Raw genomic sequence first — 19,810 nt, 5'->3', positions numbered from 1 at the left:
GAACGTCTCACCTCCATGTTATATATTACACTGCAGAACATCTCACCTCCATGTATCACACATGTTATATATTACACTGCAGAACGTCTCACCTCCATGTATCACACATGTTATATATTACACTGCAGAACGTCTCACCTCCATGTATCACACATGTTATATATTACACTGCAGAACGTCTCACCTCCATGTTATATATTACACTGCAGAACATCTCACCTCCATGTTATATATTACACTGCAGAACGTCTCACCTCCATGTTATATATTACACTGCAGAACATCTCACCTCCATGTATCACACGTGTTATATATTACACTGCAGAACGTCTCACCTCCATGTTATATATTACACTGCAGAACATCTCACCTCCATGTATCACACATGTTATATATTACACTGCAGAACATCTCACCTCCATGTATCACACATGTTATATATTACACTGCAGAACGTCTCACCTCCATGTTATATATTACACTGCAGAACGTCTCACCTCCATGTTATATATTACACTGCAGAACATGTCACCTCCATGTTATATATTACACTGCAGAGCGTCTCACCTCCATGTATCACACATGTTATATATTACACTGCAGAACATGTCACCTCCATGTTATATATTACACTGCAGAACGTCTCACCTCCATGTTATATATTACACTGCAGAACGTCTCACCTCCATGTATCACACATGTTATATATTACACTGCAGAACATCTCACCTCCATGTATCACACATGTTATATATTACACTGCAGAACATCTCACCTCCATGTATCACACATGTTATATATTACACTGCAGAACGTCTCACCTCCATGTATCACACATGTTATATATTACACTGCAGAACGTCTCACCTCCATGTTATATATTACACTGCAGAACATCTCACCTCCATGTTATATATTACACTGCAGAACGTCTCACCTCCATGTTATATATTACACTGCAGAACATCTCACCTCCATGTTATATATTACACTGCAGAACGTCTCACCTCCATGTATCACACATGTTATATATTACACTGCAGAACATCTCACCTCCATGTATCACACATGTTATATATTACACTGCAGAACGTCTCACCTCCATGTTATATATTACACTGCAGAACATCTCACCTCCATGTTATATATTACACTGCAGAACGTCTCACCTCCATGTTATATATTACACTGCAGAACATCTCACCTCCATGTATCACACATGTTATATATTACACTGCAGAACATCTCACCTCCATGTATCACACATGTTATATATTACACTGCAGAACATCTCACCTCCATGTATCACACATGTTATATATTACACTGCAGAACGTCTCACCTCCATGTATCACACATGTTATATATTACACTGCAGAACATCTCACCTCCATGTATCACACGTGTTATATATTACACTGCAGAACATCTCACCTCCATGTATCACACATGTTATATATTACACTGCAGAACATCTCACCTCCATGTATCACACATGTTATATATTACACTGCAGAACGTCTCACCTCCATGTTATATATTACACTGCAGAACATCTCACCTCCATGTTATATATTACACTGCAGAACGTCTCACCTCCATGTTATATATTACACTGCAGAACATCTCACCTCCATGTTATATATTACACTGCAGAACGTCTCACCTCCATGTTATATATTACACTGCAGAGCGTCTCACCTCCATGTTATATATTACACTGCAGAACATCTCACCTCCATTTATCACACATGTTATATATTACACTGCAGAACGTCTCACCTCCATGTATCACACATGTTATATATTACACTGCAGAACATCTCACCTCCATGTTGCATATTACACTGCAGAACATCTCACCTCCATGTTATATATTACACTGCAGAACATCTCACCTCCATGTTATATATTACACTGCAGAACATCTCACCTCCATGTATCACACATGTTATATATTACACTGCAGAACGTCTCACCTCCATGTATCACACATGTTATATATTACACTGCAGAACATCTCTCCTCCATGTATCACACATGTTATATATTACACTGCAGAACGTCTCACCTCCATGTATCACACATGTTATATATTACACTGCAGAACATCTCACCTCCATGTTATATATTACACTGCAGAACATCTCACCTCCATGTATCACACATGTTATATATTACACTGCAGAACGTCTCACCTCCATGTTATATATTACACTGCAGAACATCTCACCTCCATGTATCACCTCCATGTTATATATTACACTGCAGAACGTCTCACCTCCATGTTATATATTACACTGCAGAACGTCTCACCTCCATGTTATATATTACACTGCAGAACGTCTCACCTCCATGTATCACACATGTTATATTTTACACTGGACTTTTTTTCTCCTCCTCCTCCGGTCACCTGACCCCTCGTTGTGTCTCTAGATTCGGATGACTGTTACTCTGATGACTATTACTATTATAATGATAATGATGAAGATGAGAACTGTGGATTCTGGGACGGGGTCACCACACCAGGGACTTATTGCGGCTTCCGCCCGTCCTTTCTTTGCTCCCAGGATTATAATCCGTTCACCCCGAGGTCTATAACGAGAGAGGTGAGCGGGGACTGCTGTACACAACGGGGAGCAGGGACCAGAAAGCTGCGGGTGGTGGTTCGTGTTTGTATTACAGTAGAGGCACGGACTGTGCCAAGTTGAGGAGGTGACGATGGTGGTGGTGGTGACAATGGTGGTGGTGGAGATGACAACGATGATGGTGATGGTGGAAGTGAAGATGTTGGTGGAGGTGACGGTGATGATGATGATTATGATGATGATGATGATGGTGGAGGAGGTGGTTTGTAGTTGGGATGATGGTGACGATGATGATGGAGGTCTGTAGTTGGGATGATGGTGGTGGATGTGATCTGTAGTTGGGATGATGATGATAATGGTGGAGGTGATGATGGTGGTGGTGGAGGAGGTCTGTAGTTGGGATGATGATGGTGGAGGTGATGATGATAGTGGTATATGTGGTCTGTAGTTGAGATGATGGTGATGATGGAGGTTTGTAGTTGAGATGATGGTGATGATGATGATGATGATGATGGAGGTTTGTAGTTGAGATGATTGTGGAGGTGATGATGGAGGTTTGTAGTTGAGATGATGGTGGAGGTGATGATGGAGGTTTGTAGTTGAGATGATGGTGGAGATGATGATGGAGGTCTGTAGTTGGGATGATGATGATGGTGGTGGAGATGGTCTGTAGTTGAGATGATGGTGATGATGATGGAGGTCTGTAGTTGGGATGATGGTGATAGGTGATGATGGTGGTGGAGATGGTCTGTAGTTGAGATGATGATGATGGAGGTCTGTAGTTGAGATGATGGTGGAGGTGATGATGGAGGTCTGTAGTTGAGATGATGGTGGAGGTGATGATGGTGGTCTGTAGTTGGGATGACGGTGATGGTGGAGGTGATGATGGTGGTGGAGGTGGTCTGTAGTTGAGGTGATGGTGATGATGGAGGTCTGAAGTTTAGGTGATGGTGGTGGAGGTGGTCTGTAGTTGGGATGATGATGGTGGTCTGTAGTTGGGATGATGGTGGAGGTGGTCAGTATTTGGGGTGATGATGATGATGATGATGGTGGTCTGTAGTTGGGATAATGGTGGAGGTGGTCTGTAGTTGGGATAATGGTGGAGGTGGTCTGTAGTTGGGATGATGGTGATTGTGGAGGTGATGATGGTGGTGGAGGTGGTCTGTATTTGGGATGATGGTGGTCTGTAGTTGGGGTGATGGTGGTGGAGGTGGTCTGTAGTTGGAATGATGGTGGAGGTGATGATGATGGTGATGGTGGAGGTGGTCTGTAGTTGGAATGATGGTGGAGGTGATGATGGTGGTGGAGGTGATCTGTATTTGGGATGATGGTGGTGGAGGTGATCTGTAGTTGGGATGATGGTGGTGATGGTGGTGGAGGTGGTCTGTATTTGGGATGATTGTGGTGGAGGTGGTCTGTAGTTTGGATGATGATGGTGGAGGTGGTGGTGGAGGTGGTCTGTAGTTGGAATGATGATGGTGGAGGTGGTGGTGGAGGTGGTCTGTAGTTGGGATGATGGTGATGGTGGAGGTGGTCTGTAGTTGGAATGATGGTGGAGGTGATGATGGTGGTGGAGGTGGTCTGTATTTGGGATGATGATGGTGGTGGAGGTGGTCTGTAGTTGGGATGATGGTGGAGGTGGTCTGTAGTTGGGATGATGGTGGAGGTGGTCTGTAGTTGGGATGATGATGGAGGTGGTCTCTAGTTGGGATGATGATGATGGTGGTGGAGGTGGTCTGTAGTTGGAGTGATGGTGGTGGTGGTGGTCTGTAGTTGGGATGATGGTGGAGGTGGTGGTGGAGGTGGTCTGTAGTTGGAATGATGGTGGAGGTGGTGATGGTGGTGGAGGTGGTCTCTAGTTGGGATGATGGTGATGGTGGTGGAGGTTTTCTGTAGTTGGAGTGATGGTGGTGGAGGTGGTCTGTAGTTGGGATGATGGTGGAGGTGGTGGTGGAGGTGGTCTGTAGTTGGGATGATGGTGGTGGAGGTGGTCTGTAGTTGGAATGATGGTGGAGGTGGTGGAGGTGGTCTCTAGTTGGGATGATGGTGATGGTGGTGGAGGTTTTCTGTAGTTGGAGTGATGGTGGTGGAGGTGGTCTGTAGTTGGGATGATGGTGGAGGTGGTGGTGGAGGTGGTCTGTAGTAGGGATGATGGTGGAGGTGGTCTGTAGTTGGGATGTTGGTGGAGGTGGTCTGTAGTTGGGATGATGATGGAGGTGGTCTCTAGTTGGGATGATGATGATGGTGGTGGAGGTGGTCTGTAGTTGGAGTGATGGTGGTGGTGGTGGTCTGTAGTTGGGATGATGGTGGAGGTGGTGGTGGAGGTGGTCTGTAGTTGGAATTATGGTGGAGGTGGTGATGGTGGTGGAGGTGGTCTCTAGTTGGGATGATGGTGATGGTGGTGGAGGTTTTCTGTAGTTGGAGTGATGGTGGTGGAGGTGGTCTGTAGTTGGGATGATGGTGGAGGTGGTGGTGGAGGTGGTCTGTAGTTGGGATGATGGTGGTGGAGGTGGTCTGTAGTTGGAATGATGGTGGAGGTGGTGGAGGTGGTCTCTAGTTGGGATGATGGTGATGGTGGTGGAGGTTTTCTGTAGTTGGAGTGATGGTGGTGGAGGTGGTCTGTAGTTGGGATGATGGTGGAGGTGGTCTGTAGTAGGGATGATGGTGGTGGAGGTGGTCTGTAGTTGGAATGATGGTGGAGGTGGTGATGGTGGTGGAGGTGGTCTGTAGTTGGGATGATGGTGGAGGTGGTGATGGTGGTGGAGGTGGTCTCTAGTTGGGATGATGGTGATGATGATGGTAGTCTGTAGTTGAGATAATGGTGAGAATAAGGTGATGGATGGCTGAGCTGGGATGATGTTGGGGATAGGGTGATGGATGGGGTGAGTTGTCCGAAAAACCTAAAGATGTGACTAATTTCTCCTTGCAGCAGGCAGATAAAAATGCTGAAGAACTTTTAAAGGAGGAGAAAAGAGAGAAGGAGAAAGCGGATAAGAAGAGACTGAAGAAGAAGGTTATTGTAGAAATCACAAATATGTTATTATTCCCATCCTGTTTCCTCCTCTTCTCTCCTCTGTTATTACCTTCCTGTATCTTCCTCTCTCTCTTTCTTCTGCTATTACCCTCCTGTATCCGTCCCTTTCTCTCTCTCTGACCTCTCTTATTATCCTCCCCTCTATACTCTGTTATTACCCCCCAGTATATTCCTCTCGCACTCTCTCTCTCTTCTGTTATTACCCTCCTGTATCCTCCTCTCTCTCTCCTCTGTTATTACCCTCCTGTATCCTCCTCTCTCTCTCCTCTGTTATTACCCTCCTGTATCCTCCTCTCTCTCTCTTCTGTTATTACCCTCCTGTATCCTCCTCTCTCTCTCCTCTGTTATTACCCTCCTGTATCCTCCTCTCTCTCCTCCGTGATTACCACCCTGCATCCTCCTGTTTTCTCCTCTGTTATTACACCCCTGTATCCTCCTCTCCCCTCTCTTATTACCCTCCTGTATCCTCATCTCTCGCGCTCTCTCTCTCTCCTCTGTTATTACCCTCCTGTATCCTCCGCTCTCTCTCCTCTGTTATTAGCCTCCTGTATCCTCCGCTCTCTCTTTCTCCTCTGTTATTACCCTCCTGTATCCTCCTCTCGCGCTCTCTCTCCTCTGTTATTACCCTCCTGTATCCTCCGCTCTCTCTCTCTCGCTCCTCTGTTATTACCCTCCTGTATCCTCCTCTCGCGCTCTCTCTCCTCTGTTATTACCCTCCTGTATCCTCCTCTCCCTCTCCTCTGTTATTACCCTCTTGTATCCTCCTCTCTCTCCTCTGTTATTACCCTCCTATATCCTCCGCTATCTCTCTCCTCTGTTATTACCCTCCTGTATCCTCCTCTCTCTCTCCTCCGTTATTACCCCCTGTATCCTCCTCTTCTCTCCTCTGTTATTACACCCCTGTATCCACCACTCTCTCTCTCTCTCTCTCCTCTGTTATTACCCTCCTGTATCCTCCTCTCTCTCTCCTCTGTTATTACCCTCCAGTATATCCCTCTCGCGCTCTCTCTCTTCTGTTATTACCCTCCTGTATCCTCCGCTCTCTCTTTTGTTATTACCCTCCTGTATCCTCCTCTCTCTCTCTCCTCTGTTATTAGCCTCCTGTATCCTCCGCTCTCTCTTTCCTCTGTTATTACCCTCCTGTATCCTTCTCTCTCTCCTCCTGTTATTACCCTCCTGTATCCTCCTCTCTCTCTCCTCTGTTATTACCCTCCTATATCCTCCTGTTCTCTCTTTTGTTATTACCCTCCTGTATCCTCCTCTCTCTCTCTTCTGTTATTAGCCTCCTGTATCCTCCGCTCTCTTTCTCCTTTGTTATTACCGTCCTGTATCCTCCGCTATCTCTCTCCTCTGTTATTATCCTCCTGTATCCTACTCTCTCTCTCTCCTCTGTTATTATCCTCCTGTATCCTACTCTCTCTCTCTCCTCTGTTATTACCCTCCTGTATCCTCCTCTCTCTCCTCCGTTATTACCCTCCTGTATCCTCCACTCTCTCTCTCCTCTGTTATTACCCTTTTGTATCCTCCTCTCTCTCCTCTGTTATTACACCCCTGTATCCACTCTCTCTCATCTGTTATTACCCTCCTGTATCCTCATCTCTCGCGCTCTCTCTCCTCTGTTATTACCCCCCTGTATCCTCCTCTTCTCTCCTCTGTTATTACACCCCTGTATCCTATCTCTCTCTCCTCTGTTATTACACCTCTGTATCCTCTCCCTCTCTCCTCTGTTATTACCCTCCTGTATCCTCCTCCCGCTCTCTTCTGTTATTACCCTCCTGTATCCTCATCTCTCGCGCTCTCTCTCTCCTCTGTTATTACCCTCCTGTATCCTCCGCTCTCTCTCCTCTGTTATTAGCCTCCTGTATCCTCCTCTCGCGCTCTCTCTCCTCTGTTATTACCCTCCTGTATCCTCCGCTCTCTCTCCCTCTCTCGCTCCTCTGTTATTACCTTCCTGTATCCTCCTCTCTCTCATCTGTTATTACCCTCCTATAACCTCCGCTATCTCTCTCCTCTGTTATTACCCTCCTGTATCCTCCACCCTCTCTCTCCTCCGTTATTATCCTCCTCTCTCTCTCTCCTCGGTTATTACCCCCTGTATCCACCACTCTCTCTCTCCTCTGTTATTACCCTCCTGTATCCTCCTCTCTCTCTCCTCTGTTATTACCCTCCAGTATATTCCTCTTGCGCTCTCTCTCTCTCTTCTGTTATTACCCTCCTGTATCCTCTGCTCTCTCTTTTGCTATTACCCTCCTGTATCCTCCGCTCTCTCTTTTGTTATTACCCTCCTGTATCCTCCTCTCTCTCTCTCCTCTGTTATTACCCTCCTGTATCCTCCACTCTCTCTCTCTCTCCTCAGTTATTACCCTTCTGTATCCTCCTCTCTCTCCTCCGTTATTACCCTCCTATATCCTTCTCTCTCTCTCCTCCGTTATTACCACCCTGTATCCTCCTGTTCTCTCTTTTGTTATTAGCTTCCTGTATCCTCCGCTCTCTTTCTCCTCTGTTATTACCCTCCTGTATCCTCCGCTCTCTTTCTCCTCTGTTATTACCCTCCTGTATCCTCCTCTCTCTCCTCCGTTATTACCCTCCTGTATCCTCCTCTCTCTTCTCTGTTATTACCCTCCTGTATCCTCCTCTCTCTCTCTCCTCTGTTATTACCCTCCTGTATCCTCCTCTTCTCTCCTCTGTTATTACACCCCTGTATCCTCCTCTCCCTCTCTCCTCTGTTATTACCCTCCTGTATCCTCCACTCTCTCTCTCCTCTGTTATTACCCTCCTGTATCCTCCACTCTCTCTCTCCTCTGTTATTACCCTCCTGTATCCTCCACTCTCTCTCTCCTCTGTTATTACCCTACTCTATCTTCCCCACTCCCACTCTCTCCTCTGTTATTACCCCCCTGTATCCTCCTCTTCTCTCCTCTGTTATTACACCCCTGTATCCTCCTCTCTCTCGCTTCTGCTATTACCCTTCTGTATCCTCCTCTCTCTCCTCCGTTATTACCCTCCTATATCCTCCTCTCTCTCCTCCGTTATTACCAACCTGTATCCTCCTGTTCTCTCTTTTGTTATTACCCTCCTGTAGCCTCCTCTCTCTCTCCTCTGTTATTACCCTCCTGTATCCTCCTTTCTCTGGCCTCCATTGCTTTCGGATCTTTTTGTTATTTCTAATTTACATTTTCAGAGACAGAAAGATCGTAAACGTCAGCAGCGGGATAAGGAGGTGGAGGATGAGAAACCAGTGGGTGAGGGACTGGTGAGTGTTTAGTCTGAACATACAGCCGTTGTGGTAGGGGCAGTATTGGGCAGGCTCTGGCAGGGACAGTATTGGGCAGGCTCTGGCAGGGACAGTATTGGGCAGGCTCTGGCAGGGACAGTATTGGGCAGGCTCTGGCAGGGACAGTATTGGGCAGGCTCTGGCAGGGACAGTATTGGGCAGGCTCTGGCAGGGACAGTATTGGGCAGGCTCTGGCAGGGACAGTATTGGGCAGGCTCTGGCAGGGGCAGTATTGGGCAGGCTCTGGCAGGGGCAGTATTGGGCAGGCTCTGGCAGGGGCAGTTTTGGGCAGTATTTGGCAGATGCAGTATTGGGCAGGCTCTGGCAGGGGCAGTATTGGGCAGGCTCTGGCAGGGGCAGTATTGGGCAGGCTCTGGCAGGGGCAGTATTGGGCAGGCTCTGGCAGGGGCAGTATTGGGCAGGCTCTGGCAGGGGCAGTATTGGGCAGGCTCTGGCAGGGGCAGTATTGGGCAGGCTCTGGCAGGGGCAGTATTGGGCAGGCTCTGGCAGGGGCAGTATTGGGCAGGCTCTGGCAGGGGCAGTATTGGGCAGGCTCTGGCAGGGGCAGTATTGGGCAGGCTCTGGCAGGGGCAGTATTGGGCAGGCTCTGGCAGGGGCAGTATTGGGCAGGCTCTGGCAGGGGCAGTATTGGGCAGGCTCTGGCAGGGGCAGTATTGGGCAGGCTCTGGCAGGGGCAGTATTGGGCAGGCTCGGGCAGGCTCTGGCAGGGGCAGTATTGGACAGGCTCTGGCAGTGGCAGTATTGGGCAGGTTCTGGCAGGGGCAGTATTGGGCAGGCTCCGGCAGGAGCAGTATCGGGCAGGCAGGGGCAGTATTGGGCAGGCTGTTTAGGGGCAGTATTGGGCAGGCTGTGGCAGGGGCAGTATTGGGCAGGCTGTGGCTGTATTGGTCAGGCTTTGGCAGGGGCAGTTTTGGATGACTCTGTTGTAATGGTGTCTCTGATTGTACTTATAGGTGGGGTGATGATGGTTAGTCAGGGATGTTAGTTATGGGGATGGTGGCAGGAAATAGCAGTACAGGGGGTGGGGTGGTGGTGGGGGTGGGGTAGTGGGGCGGAATGGTGGGGGATGGTGCGGTGGTGGCGGGGGATGGTGGGGTAGTGGTGGGGGATGGTGGGGTTGGGTTGATGGTGGCGGGGATGATGGATTAGTGGCGGGGGATGGTGGGGTGGGGTAGTGGTGGCGGGGGGGGGGTGGTTGATGGTGGGTTAGTGGCGAAGGATGGTGTAGTGGTGGCGGGGGATGGTGGGGTGGTGTTTTCGGGGTCCTGGTGCTGTCTGACCTGTAATGGCGTTCTTTGTGTCAGGCTCCGGTAGTAGATAATGCTGCGGCTCCGGTCGGTCAGGACCTCACACAGGATGATGCCGGTGACTCAGTAAATGAGGTGAGTGGATGTGACGTCTGCCCCCCGCAGTCTGTGGTAACGCTGCTGTGTCCGACCTGCCTGTGCGTTTGTCATTCAGGATGACCTCGATCTCGGAAGTTCGTTTGTGCGTCAGGCACAAAAAAAGATGGAAAACAAACCAAAGCCAGAACGTAAGGAGCGAAGTAAAGAGACTTTACGTGAAAGAGGGCGGGACAAGTCTCAGGACAGCGGGGGTGAGAAAACGGAACCGCAGGGACAGAAGATTGTGGCGTGTCCGCCCGCAGCACAGATAAATGTAAGTTATTCCTGATTACCGGGTATCTGATACCGCCCCCTGCTGTTCAGCTGATTACTGGGTATATGATACCGCCCCCTGCTGCTCAGCTGATTACCGGGTATATGATACCGCCCCCTGCTGTTCAGCTGACTACTGGGTATATGATACCGCCCCCTGCTGTTCAGCTGATTACTGGGTATATGATACCGCCTCCTGCTGCTCAGCTGATTACCGGGTATATGATACCGCCCCCTGCTGTTCAGCTGACTACTGGGTATATGATACCGCCCCCTGCTGTTCAGCTGATTACTGGGTATATGATACCGCCTCCTGCTGCTCAGCTGATTACCGGGTATATGATACCGCCCCCTGCTGTTCAGCTGACTACTGGGTATATGATACCGCCCCCTGCTGTTCAGCTGATTACCGGGTATATGATACCGCCTCCTGCTGCTCAGCTGATTACCGGGTATATGATACCGCCCCCTGCTGTTCAGCTGACTACTGGGTATATGATACCGCCCCCTGCTGTTCAGCTGATTACTGGGTATATGATACCGCCTCCTGCTGCTCAGCTGATTACCGGGTATATGATACCGCCCCCTGCTGTTCAGCTGACTACTGGGTATATGATACCGCCCCCTGCTGTTCAGCTGAATACCGGGTATATGATACCGCCCCCTGCTGTTCAGCTGACTACTGGGTATATGATACCGCCTCCTGCTGCTCAGCTGAATACCGGGTATATGATACCGCCCCCTGCTGTTCAGCTGATTACTGGGTATATGATACCGCCCCCTGCTGTTCAGCTGATTACTGGGTATATGATACCGCCCCCTGCTGTTCAGCTGATTACTGGGTATATGATACCGCCCCCTGCTGTTCAGCTGATTACTGGGTATATGATACCGCCCTCTGCTGTTCAGCTGATTACTGGGTATATGATACCGCCCCCTGCTGTTCAGCTGATTACTGGGTATATGATACCGCCCTCTGCTGTTCAGCTGATTACTGGGTATATGATACCGCCCCCTGCTGTTCAGCTGATTACTGGGTATATGATACCGCCCCCTGCTGTTCAGCTGATTACCGGGTATATGATACCGCCCCCTGCTGTTCAGCTGAATACCGGGTATATGATACCGCCCCCTGCTGCTCAGCTGATTACTGGGTATATGATACCGCCCCCTGCTGTTCAGCTGATTACTGGGTATATGATACCGCCCCCTGCTGTTCAGCTGATTACTGGGTATATGATACCGCCCCCTGCTGTTCAGCTGATTACTGGGTATATGATACCGCCCCCTGCTGCTCAGCTGATTACCGGGTATCTGATACCGCCCCCTGCTGTTCAGCTGATTACTGGGTATATGATACCGCCCTCTGCTGTTCAGCTGATTACTGGGTATATGATACCGCCCCCTGCTGTTCAGCTGATTACCGGGTATATGATACCGCCCCCTGCTGTTCAGCTGATTACTGGGTATATGATACCGCCCCCTGCTGTTCAGCTGATTACCGGGTATATGATACCGCCCCCTGCTGCTCAGCTGATTACTGGGTATATGATACCGCCCCCTGCTGTTCAGCTGATTACTGGGTATATGATACCGCCCCCTGCTGCTCAGCTGATTACTGGGTATATGATACCGCCCCCTGCTGTTCAGCTGATTACTGGGTATATGATACCGCCCCCTGCTGTTCAGCTGATTACCGGGTATATGATACCGCCCTCTGCTGTTCAGCTGATTACTGGGTATATGATACCGCCCTCTGCTGTTCAGCTGATTACTGGGTATATGATACCGCCCTCTGCTGTTCAGCTGATTACTGGGTATATGATACCGCCCCCTGCTGTTCAGCTGATTACTGGGTATATGATACCGCCCTCTGCTGTTCAGCTGATTACTGGGTATATGATACCGCCCCCTGCTGCTCAGCTGATTACTGGGTATATGATACCGCCCCCTGCTGTTCAGCTGATTACTGGGTATATGATACCGCCCTCTGCTGTTCAGCTGATTACTGGGTATATGATACCGCCCTCTGCTGTTCAGCTGATTACTGGGTATATGATACCGCCCTCTGCTGTTCAGCTGATTACTGGGTATATGATACCGCCCTCTGCTGTTCAGCTGATTACTGGGTATATGATACCGCCCCCTGCTGCTCAGCTGATTACTGGGTATATGATACCGCCCCCTGCTGTTCAGCTGATTACTGGGTATATGATACCGCCCCCTGCTGTTCAGCTGATTACCGGGTATATGATACCGCCCCCTGCTGCTCAGCTGATTACTGGGTATATGATACCGCCCTCTGCTGTTCAGCTGATTACTGGGTATATGATACCGCCCCCTGCTGTTCAGCTGATTACCGGGTATATGATACCGCCCCCTGCTGTTCAGCTGATTACTGGGTATATGATACCGCCCCCTGCTGTTCAGCTGATTACCGGGTATGTGATACCGCCCCCTGCTGTTCAGCTGATTACCGGGTATATGATACCGCCCCCTGCTGCTCAGCTGATTACCGGGTATGTGATACCGCCCCCTGCTGTTCAGCTGATTACCGGGTATATGATACCGCCCCCTGCTGTTCAGCTGAATACCGGGTATATGATACCGCCCCCTGCTGTTCAGCTGATTACCGGGTATATGATACCGCCCCCTGCTGCTCAGCTGATTACCGGGTATGTGATACCGCCCCCTGCTGCTCAGCTGATTACTGGGTATATGATACCGCCCCCTGCTGTTCAGCTGAATACCGGGTATATGATACCGCCCCATGCTGCTCAGCTGATTACTGGGTATATGATACCGCCCTCTGCTGTTCAGCTGATTACTGGGTATATGATACCGCCCCCTGCTGTTCAGCTGATTACTGGGTATATGATACCGCCCCCTGCTGTTCAGCTGATTACCGGGTATATGATACCGCCCCCTGCTGTTCAGCTGATTACCGGGTATATGATACCGCCCCCTGCTGCTCAGCTGATTACTGGGTATATGATACCGCCCTCTGCTGTTCAGCTGATTACTGGGTATATGATACCGCCCTCTGCTGTTCAGCTGATTACTGGGTATATGATACCGCCCCCTGCTGTTCAGCTGATTACTGGGTATATGATACCGCCCCCTGCTGTTCAGCTGATTACTGGGTATATGATACCGCCCCCTGCTGTTCAGCTGATTACCGGGTATCTGATACCGCCCCCTGCTGTTCAGCTGATTACTGGGTATATGATACCGCCCCCTGCTGTTCAGCTGATTACCGGGTATATGATACCGCCCCCTGCTGTTCAGCTGATTACCGGGTATATGATACCGCCCCCTGCTGCTCAGCTGATTACCGGGTATGTGATACCGCCCCCTGCTGCTCAGCTGATTACCGGGTATGTGATACCGCCCCCTTCTGTTCAGCTGGTTTATGATACCGCCCCCTGCTGTTCAGCTGAATACCCTTGTATTTGTGACTGGACCCATGGTGGTCAACTGATTTAGGCCTTATCTGTTGTGTTTACTGACGTATCAGAAGCTGAATGTTGGGGTGACCTGTGGTGATGCCCGGGACGTGGTGATTGGCGGGGGTCGTGGTGATTGGCGGGGGCCGTGGTGATTGGCGGGGGCCGTGGTGATTGGCGGCTTCATGTTGTCTGACACTTTGCTTTTCCCAGGGCCGTGTTGTGGACCAGTATAAAATACAGCAGAGTATGGATCTAGCAAGTAAGTGTCCTGCACTGTCCAGACTCAGGACTTCTATCTTCACCCCCATGTCCTCCAGCTCTGTACTCTCCTCCTCCTGCCTCCTCTGGCTCTGTACTCTCCTCCTCCTGCCTCCTCTGGTTCTGTACTCTCCTCCTCCTGCGTCCTCTGGCTCTGTACTCTCCTCCTCCTGCGTCCTCTGGCTCTGTACTCTCCTCCTCCCGCCTCCTCTGGCTCTGTACTCTCCTCCTCCTGCCTCCTCTGGCTCTGTACTCTCCTCCTCCTGCGTCCTCTGGCTCTGTACTCTCCTCCTCCTGCCTCCTCCGGCTCTGTACTCTCCTCCTCCCGCCTCCTCTGGCTCTGTACTCTCCTCCTCCTGCGTCCTCTGGCTCTGTACTCTCCTCCTCCTGCCTCCTCCGGCTCTGTACTCTCCTCCTCCTGCCTCCTCTGGTTCTGTACTCTCCTCCTCCTGCCTCCTCTGGCTCTGTACTCTCCTCCTCCTGCCTCCTCTGGCTCTGTACTCTCCTCCTCCTGCCTCCTCTGGCTCTGTACTCTCCTCCTCCTGCCTCCTCTGGCTCTGTACTCCCCTCCTCCCGCATCCTCCGGCTCTGTACTCTCCTCCTCCAGCCTCCTCCGGCTCTGTACTCTCCTCCTCCAGCCTCCTCTGGCTCTGTACTCTCCTCCTCCTGCCTCCTCTGGCTCTGTATTCTCCTCCTCCTGCTTCCTCTGGCTCTGTATTCTCCTCCTCTTGCCTCCTCTGGCTCTGTATTCTCCTCCTCCTGCCTCCTCTGGCTCTGTATTCTCCTCCTCCTGCCTCCTCTGGCTCTGTACTCTCCTCCTCCTGCCTCCTCTGGCTCTGTACTCTCCTCCTCCTGCCTCCTCTGGCTCTGTACTCTCCTCCTCCCGCCTCCTCTGGCTCTGTACTCTCCTCCTCCCGCCTCCTCTGGCTCTGTACTCTCCTCCTCCCGCCTCCTCTTTCTCTGTACTCTCCTCCTCCTGCCGCCTCCTTTCTCTGTACTCTCCTCCTCCTGCCGCCTCCTTTCTCTGTACTCTCCTCCTCCTGCCTCCTCTGGCTCTGTACTCTCCTCCTCCTGCCTCCTCTGGCTCTGTACTCTCCTCCTCCTCCTGCCTCCTCTGGCTCTGTACTCTCCTCCTCCTGCCTCCTCTGGCTCTGTACTCTCCTCCTCTTGCCTCCTCTGGCTCTGTACTCTCCTCCTCCTGCCTCCTCTGGCTCTGTACTCTCCTCCTCCTGCCTCCTCTGGCTCTGTACTCTCCTCCTCCTGCCTCCTCTGGCTCTGTACTCTCCTCCTCTTGCCTCCTCTGGTTCTGTACTCTCCTCCTCCTGCCTCCTCTGGTTCTGTACTCTCCTCCCGCCTCCTCTGGCTCTGTACTCTCCTCCTCCCGCCTCCTCTGTACTCTCCTCCTCCCGCGTCATCTGTACTCTCCTCCTCCCGCGTCCTCTGTACTCTCCTCCTCCCGCGTCCTCTGTACTCTCCTCCTCCCGCGTCCTCTGTACTCTCCTCCTCCCGCGTCCTCTGTACTCTCCTCCTCCTGCCTCCTCTGGCTCTGTACTCTCCTCCTCCCGCCTCCTCTGGCTCTGTACTCTCCTCCTCCCGCCTCCTCTGGCTCTGTACTCTCCTCCTCCCGCCTCTTCTGGTTCTGTACTCTCCTCCTCCCTGTCCTGCAGCACTGTATCCCCCTCCTCCTGCGTCGTCCTCCCTGTCCTGTCTTTAATGCCGGTTTTCTCCGCAGGTATTGGGAATAATTTGGCCAGTAAGGGGAGTTACACACAAGCGTTACATTATTATACTGAAGCTATTACGTTAAACCCCAGCGAGTACAGGTGAGTACAGAGGTCCCAGCAGGGGGCGCTCTTCTGTCTGTGTGTTTACAGGTACTGGATGATATATTCCCAGCATGCACTGATGTGAGGAATCCATATACTGGAGATAACCTCTGTGGGGGCTTCCATTGCCCGGCTATAGGGGGCGCAATATACTGACATCGTCTATACTTCTATCTTATACATATTTATCTGCTGCGCCCTCCCCCTGCCGTGCCTCGCCCTCCCCCTGCCGTGCCTCGCCCTCCCCCTGCCGTGCCTCGCCCTCCCCCTGCCGTGCCTCGCCCTCCCCCTGCCGTGCCTCGCCCTCCCCCTGCCCTCCCCCTGCCGTGCCTCCCCCTCCCCCTGCCGTGCCTCCCCCTCCCCCTGCCGTGCCTCGCCCTCCCCCTGCCGTGCCTCGCCCTCCCCCTGCCGTGCCTCGCCCTCCCCCTGCCGTGCCTCGCCCTCCCCCTGCCGTGCCTCGCCCTCCCCCTGCCGTGCCTCCCCCTGCCGTGCCTCCCCCTCCCCCTGCTCCCCTGGGGGGGTCCTCATTCACTCTCTCCTCTGACCCTCCCCCGCACAGGTTTCTGGGGAATCGCTCGTACAATTATGAGCGGGTGGGCCGCTATGATGAAGCACTGCAGGACGCGGAGACGGCGCTGGAGCTGCAGCCGCACTTTATAAAGGGAAACTTCCGGAGAGGAAAAGCCCTGAAGGGACTGAAGGTAAATGATAATGTATGACGAGACCCCTGCCCCCCCCCCCCCCGGCAGTGACCGCATCTCCTGTATGACGAGACCCCCCTCCACACCCTGGCAGTGACCGCATCTCCTGTATGACGAGACCCCCGCCCCCCCCCCCCCCCGGCAGTGACCGCATCTCCTGTATGACGAGACCCCCCTCCACCCCCCCCAGCAGTGATCGCATCTCCTGTATGACGAGACTCCCCCCAGCAGTGATCACATCTCCTGTATGACGAGACCCCCCCCCCCGGCAGTGACCAGTGACCGCATCTCCTGTATGACGAGACCCCCCCCCCCCCCGACAGTGACCGCATCTCCTGTATGACGTCACTCTTCACCCACAGAGATATTCTGAGGCCATCACCGCGTTCCAGGAAGTGTTATCATGTGACGTGAATTGTGTGGAGGCGGCGCAGGAGCTCGGGGACTGCCAGCTGAGGCTACAGGTGACCCCTCCCCCATCACACCGCACGCGCTTCACCTCCCCCATCACACCGCACGCGCTTCACCTCCCCATCACACCGCACGCGCTTCACCTCCCCCATCACACCGCACGCGCTTCACCTCCGCTCTGATATTCATCTCGTATCTTCTGTGTCTCTTGTAGGAGCTGATAATGTGCACGAGGGGGAACGTCCCCAATTATCTGCCCCAGAACCCTCGGCCAACTCCACCAAGTAAGCACAAGGGGGCGCCAGAGCAGCGGGGGTCAGATGGGGAGGGGTCTGCGGGGAAGGGGGGACACTGCGGGGGCGGGGAGGGACATTGCGGGGAGGGGGAAGGGGGGGACACTGCGGGGAGGGGGATGGGGGGGAACACTGCAGGCGGGAAGGGGGTGGGGGGCACTGCGGGGGCCTGTGATGATGGTTCTAGTGACTTTCTCTATTTCAGGTTCGTTAGGACATAATAATAATAATTATAAAGTGTTTGTTCCCCGTGATTTGGTTTATACAAGATCTAATGGAGGACGATCCGCCCCGAAGAGCCCACCCATTAACCCCGCGCCTCCCAGCAGGTAGCACCTCTGATCCAGGGCGGGGGAGGGGACATTGCTGGGTCTGTATGATGGATAATTGTCTTCCCTCCGCAGCGCATTATACCCGGTCTGGGTCGGGAACATCACGGACAAGATCACGGAGAAAGTTTTGAGATCGCTGTTTGACGTGTGAGTGATGGACGTCGCCTCTATGTCCGCTCTGCTGCCTAGCGCCGCTCGTCCTGGCGCCGCTCATCTGGTAACGCTTTTCTCTTTTCAGGTTTGGTCCCATTCATTCCCTACGTATCCTGTACAGCAGAACCTGCGCCTTCATCAACTTCACCAACAAAGGGGCCGCCGAGTCAGCCTTCCGAAACCTACAGGTAACTGAGGGGACGACGAGCTGTATCCTGCCCCCTCCTTCTCCCCTGAACCGGCCCTACCCTCCACCCTCTAACCCACCCCCCACCCCGAACCGGCCCTACTGTCCACCCTCTATCCCCCCAACCCCCCCCCCCCCCCGCGAACCGGCCCTGCCCGCCACACTCTATCCCTCCACCCTCTATCCTGCCCCCTCCTACATCTCCTGCACCGGCCCTGCCCTCCACCCTCTATCCTGCCCCCTCCTACATCTCCTGTACCGGCCCTACCCTCCACCCTCTATCCTGCCCCTCCTACATCTTCTGCACCGGCTCTACCCTCCACCCTCTATCCTGCCCCTCCTACATCTCCTGTACCGGCCCTACCCTCTATCCTGCCCCTCCTACATCTCCTGTACTGGCCCTACCCTCTATCCTGCCTCTCCTGCACCGGCCATACCCTCCACCCTCTATCCTGCCCCTCCTACATCTCCTACACCGGTCCTACCCTCTATCCTGCCCCTCCTACATCTCCTGTACCGGCTCTACCCTCCACCATCTATCCTGCCCCTCCTACATCTCCTGTACCGGCTCTACCCTCCACCCTCTATCCTGCCCCTCCTACATCTCCTGTACCGGCTCTACCCTCCACCCTCTGTCCTGCCCCCTCCTACATCTCCTGTACCGGCTCTACCCTCCACCCTCTATCCTGCCCCTCCTACATCTCCTGTACCGGCTCTACCCTCCACCCTCTATCCTGCCCCTCCTACATCTCCTGTACCGGCTCTACCCTCCACTCTCTATCCTGCCCCTCCTACATCTCCTGTACCGGCTCTACCCTCCACCCTCTATCCTGCCCCCTCCTTGTCTGCTGCTGTTGACGGATCTTAACATCTCTATCCTAGGGAATAAATATTGAGGGTTCCACATTTGTTCTCCAATTGCGGAATCCTGAACACTCAAACCTTAACCCTGGTGTTCCTGGAGCAAGAATGCTGGTGAAATGAGCGGGCAGACGAGGACCATCTATTATTGGCGGCTGTCACTTTACATGACGTTTCCTAATAAATACGTCTTTCATACATTTATTTTTTAAACTGTTTTTATTAAAGATTTTTGGAACTTGTCAATTCTTCAATACAACAAAAAGGGGGGGTGGTGGCTACAGACCGGAAAATCAGGTCATACCATTACACGGCGCGGACAGGAATCGATGGTTTAGTGAAATACGACGGTTGAGATCTAAGATGTTGTCGCTGCAGAATTTCCATCGTCCGTTAACATAAGACATTTTCTGCATTTGTCTATGAGGTCCAAATTAATGAATGTCTCTCCTGGAGGATCTGAGAGAGGCGGCCGAAGAGACCATGACACGCAGCTTCAGTGTTCAAACAGTCTCTGCCCCTAGGGGGCGATCCATCTTTATTTATAGGAAAATGAGAGCAGGCGGTGACCTCGTAATGAGAGCAGGAGGTGACCTTGTGATGAGAGCAGACGGTGACCTCGTAATGAGAGCAGGCGGTGACCTCGTGATGAGAGCAGGCGGTGACCTCGTGATGAGAGCAGGCGGTGACCTCGTAATGAGAGCAGGCGGTGACCTCGTGATGAGAGCAGGCGGTGACCTCGTGATGAGAGCAGGCGGTGACCT

The 19,810-nt window shown here is 52.3% G+C and overlaps 1 protein-coding gene across 2 annotated transcripts in view; it reads left to right on the top strand.

The window, feature by feature from the left end:
* TTC31 (tetratricopeptide repeat domain 31) overlaps window positions 1-19,288 on the top strand; it is a 28,735-nt gene extending 9,447 nt beyond the window's left edge. The window contains exons 2-15 of one of the 2 annotated variants that reach the window (XM_075855221.1): window positions 2,437-2,609; window positions 5,518-5,601; window positions 8,804-8,875; window positions 10,222-10,299; window positions 10,379-10,576; window positions 14,235-14,283; window positions 16,015-16,105; window positions 16,668-16,809; window positions 17,172-17,273; window positions 17,435-17,504; window positions 17,719-17,842; window positions 17,918-17,992; window positions 18,084-18,186; window positions 19,068-19,288. In XM_075855221.1, coding sequence (XP_075711336.1) covers window positions 2,437-2,609; window positions 5,518-5,601; window positions 8,804-8,875; window positions 10,222-10,299; window positions 10,379-10,576; window positions 14,235-14,283; window positions 16,015-16,105; window positions 16,668-16,809; window positions 17,172-17,273; window positions 17,435-17,504; window positions 17,719-17,842; window positions 17,918-17,992; window positions 18,084-18,186; window positions 19,068-19,169 — 1,463 coding nt within the window. In that variant the 3' untranslated portion in view covers window positions 19,170-19,288. Of the gene's footprint in view, window positions 1-2,436; window positions 2,610-5,517; window positions 5,602-8,803; window positions 8,876-10,221; window positions 10,300-10,378; window positions 10,577-14,234; window positions 14,284-16,014; window positions 16,106-16,667; window positions 16,810-17,171; window positions 17,274-17,434; window positions 17,505-17,718; window positions 17,843-17,917; window positions 17,993-18,083; window positions 18,187-19,067 lie in introns of those variants that run through there. The other variant, XM_075855226.1, reaches the window with a different exon arrangement.
* Window positions 19,289-19,810: the final 522 nt, after the last annotated feature.

This window comes from Rhinoderma darwinii, chromosome 1, assembly GCF_050947455.1.
Source record: "Rhinoderma darwinii isolate aRhiDar2 chromosome 1, aRhiDar2.hap1, whole genome shotgun sequence".
Lineage (NCBI taxonomy): Eukaryota > Metazoa > Chordata > Amphibia > Anura > Rhinodermatidae > Rhinoderma > Rhinoderma darwinii.
This window is presented reverse-complemented; position numbering and strand designations above follow the sequence as displayed.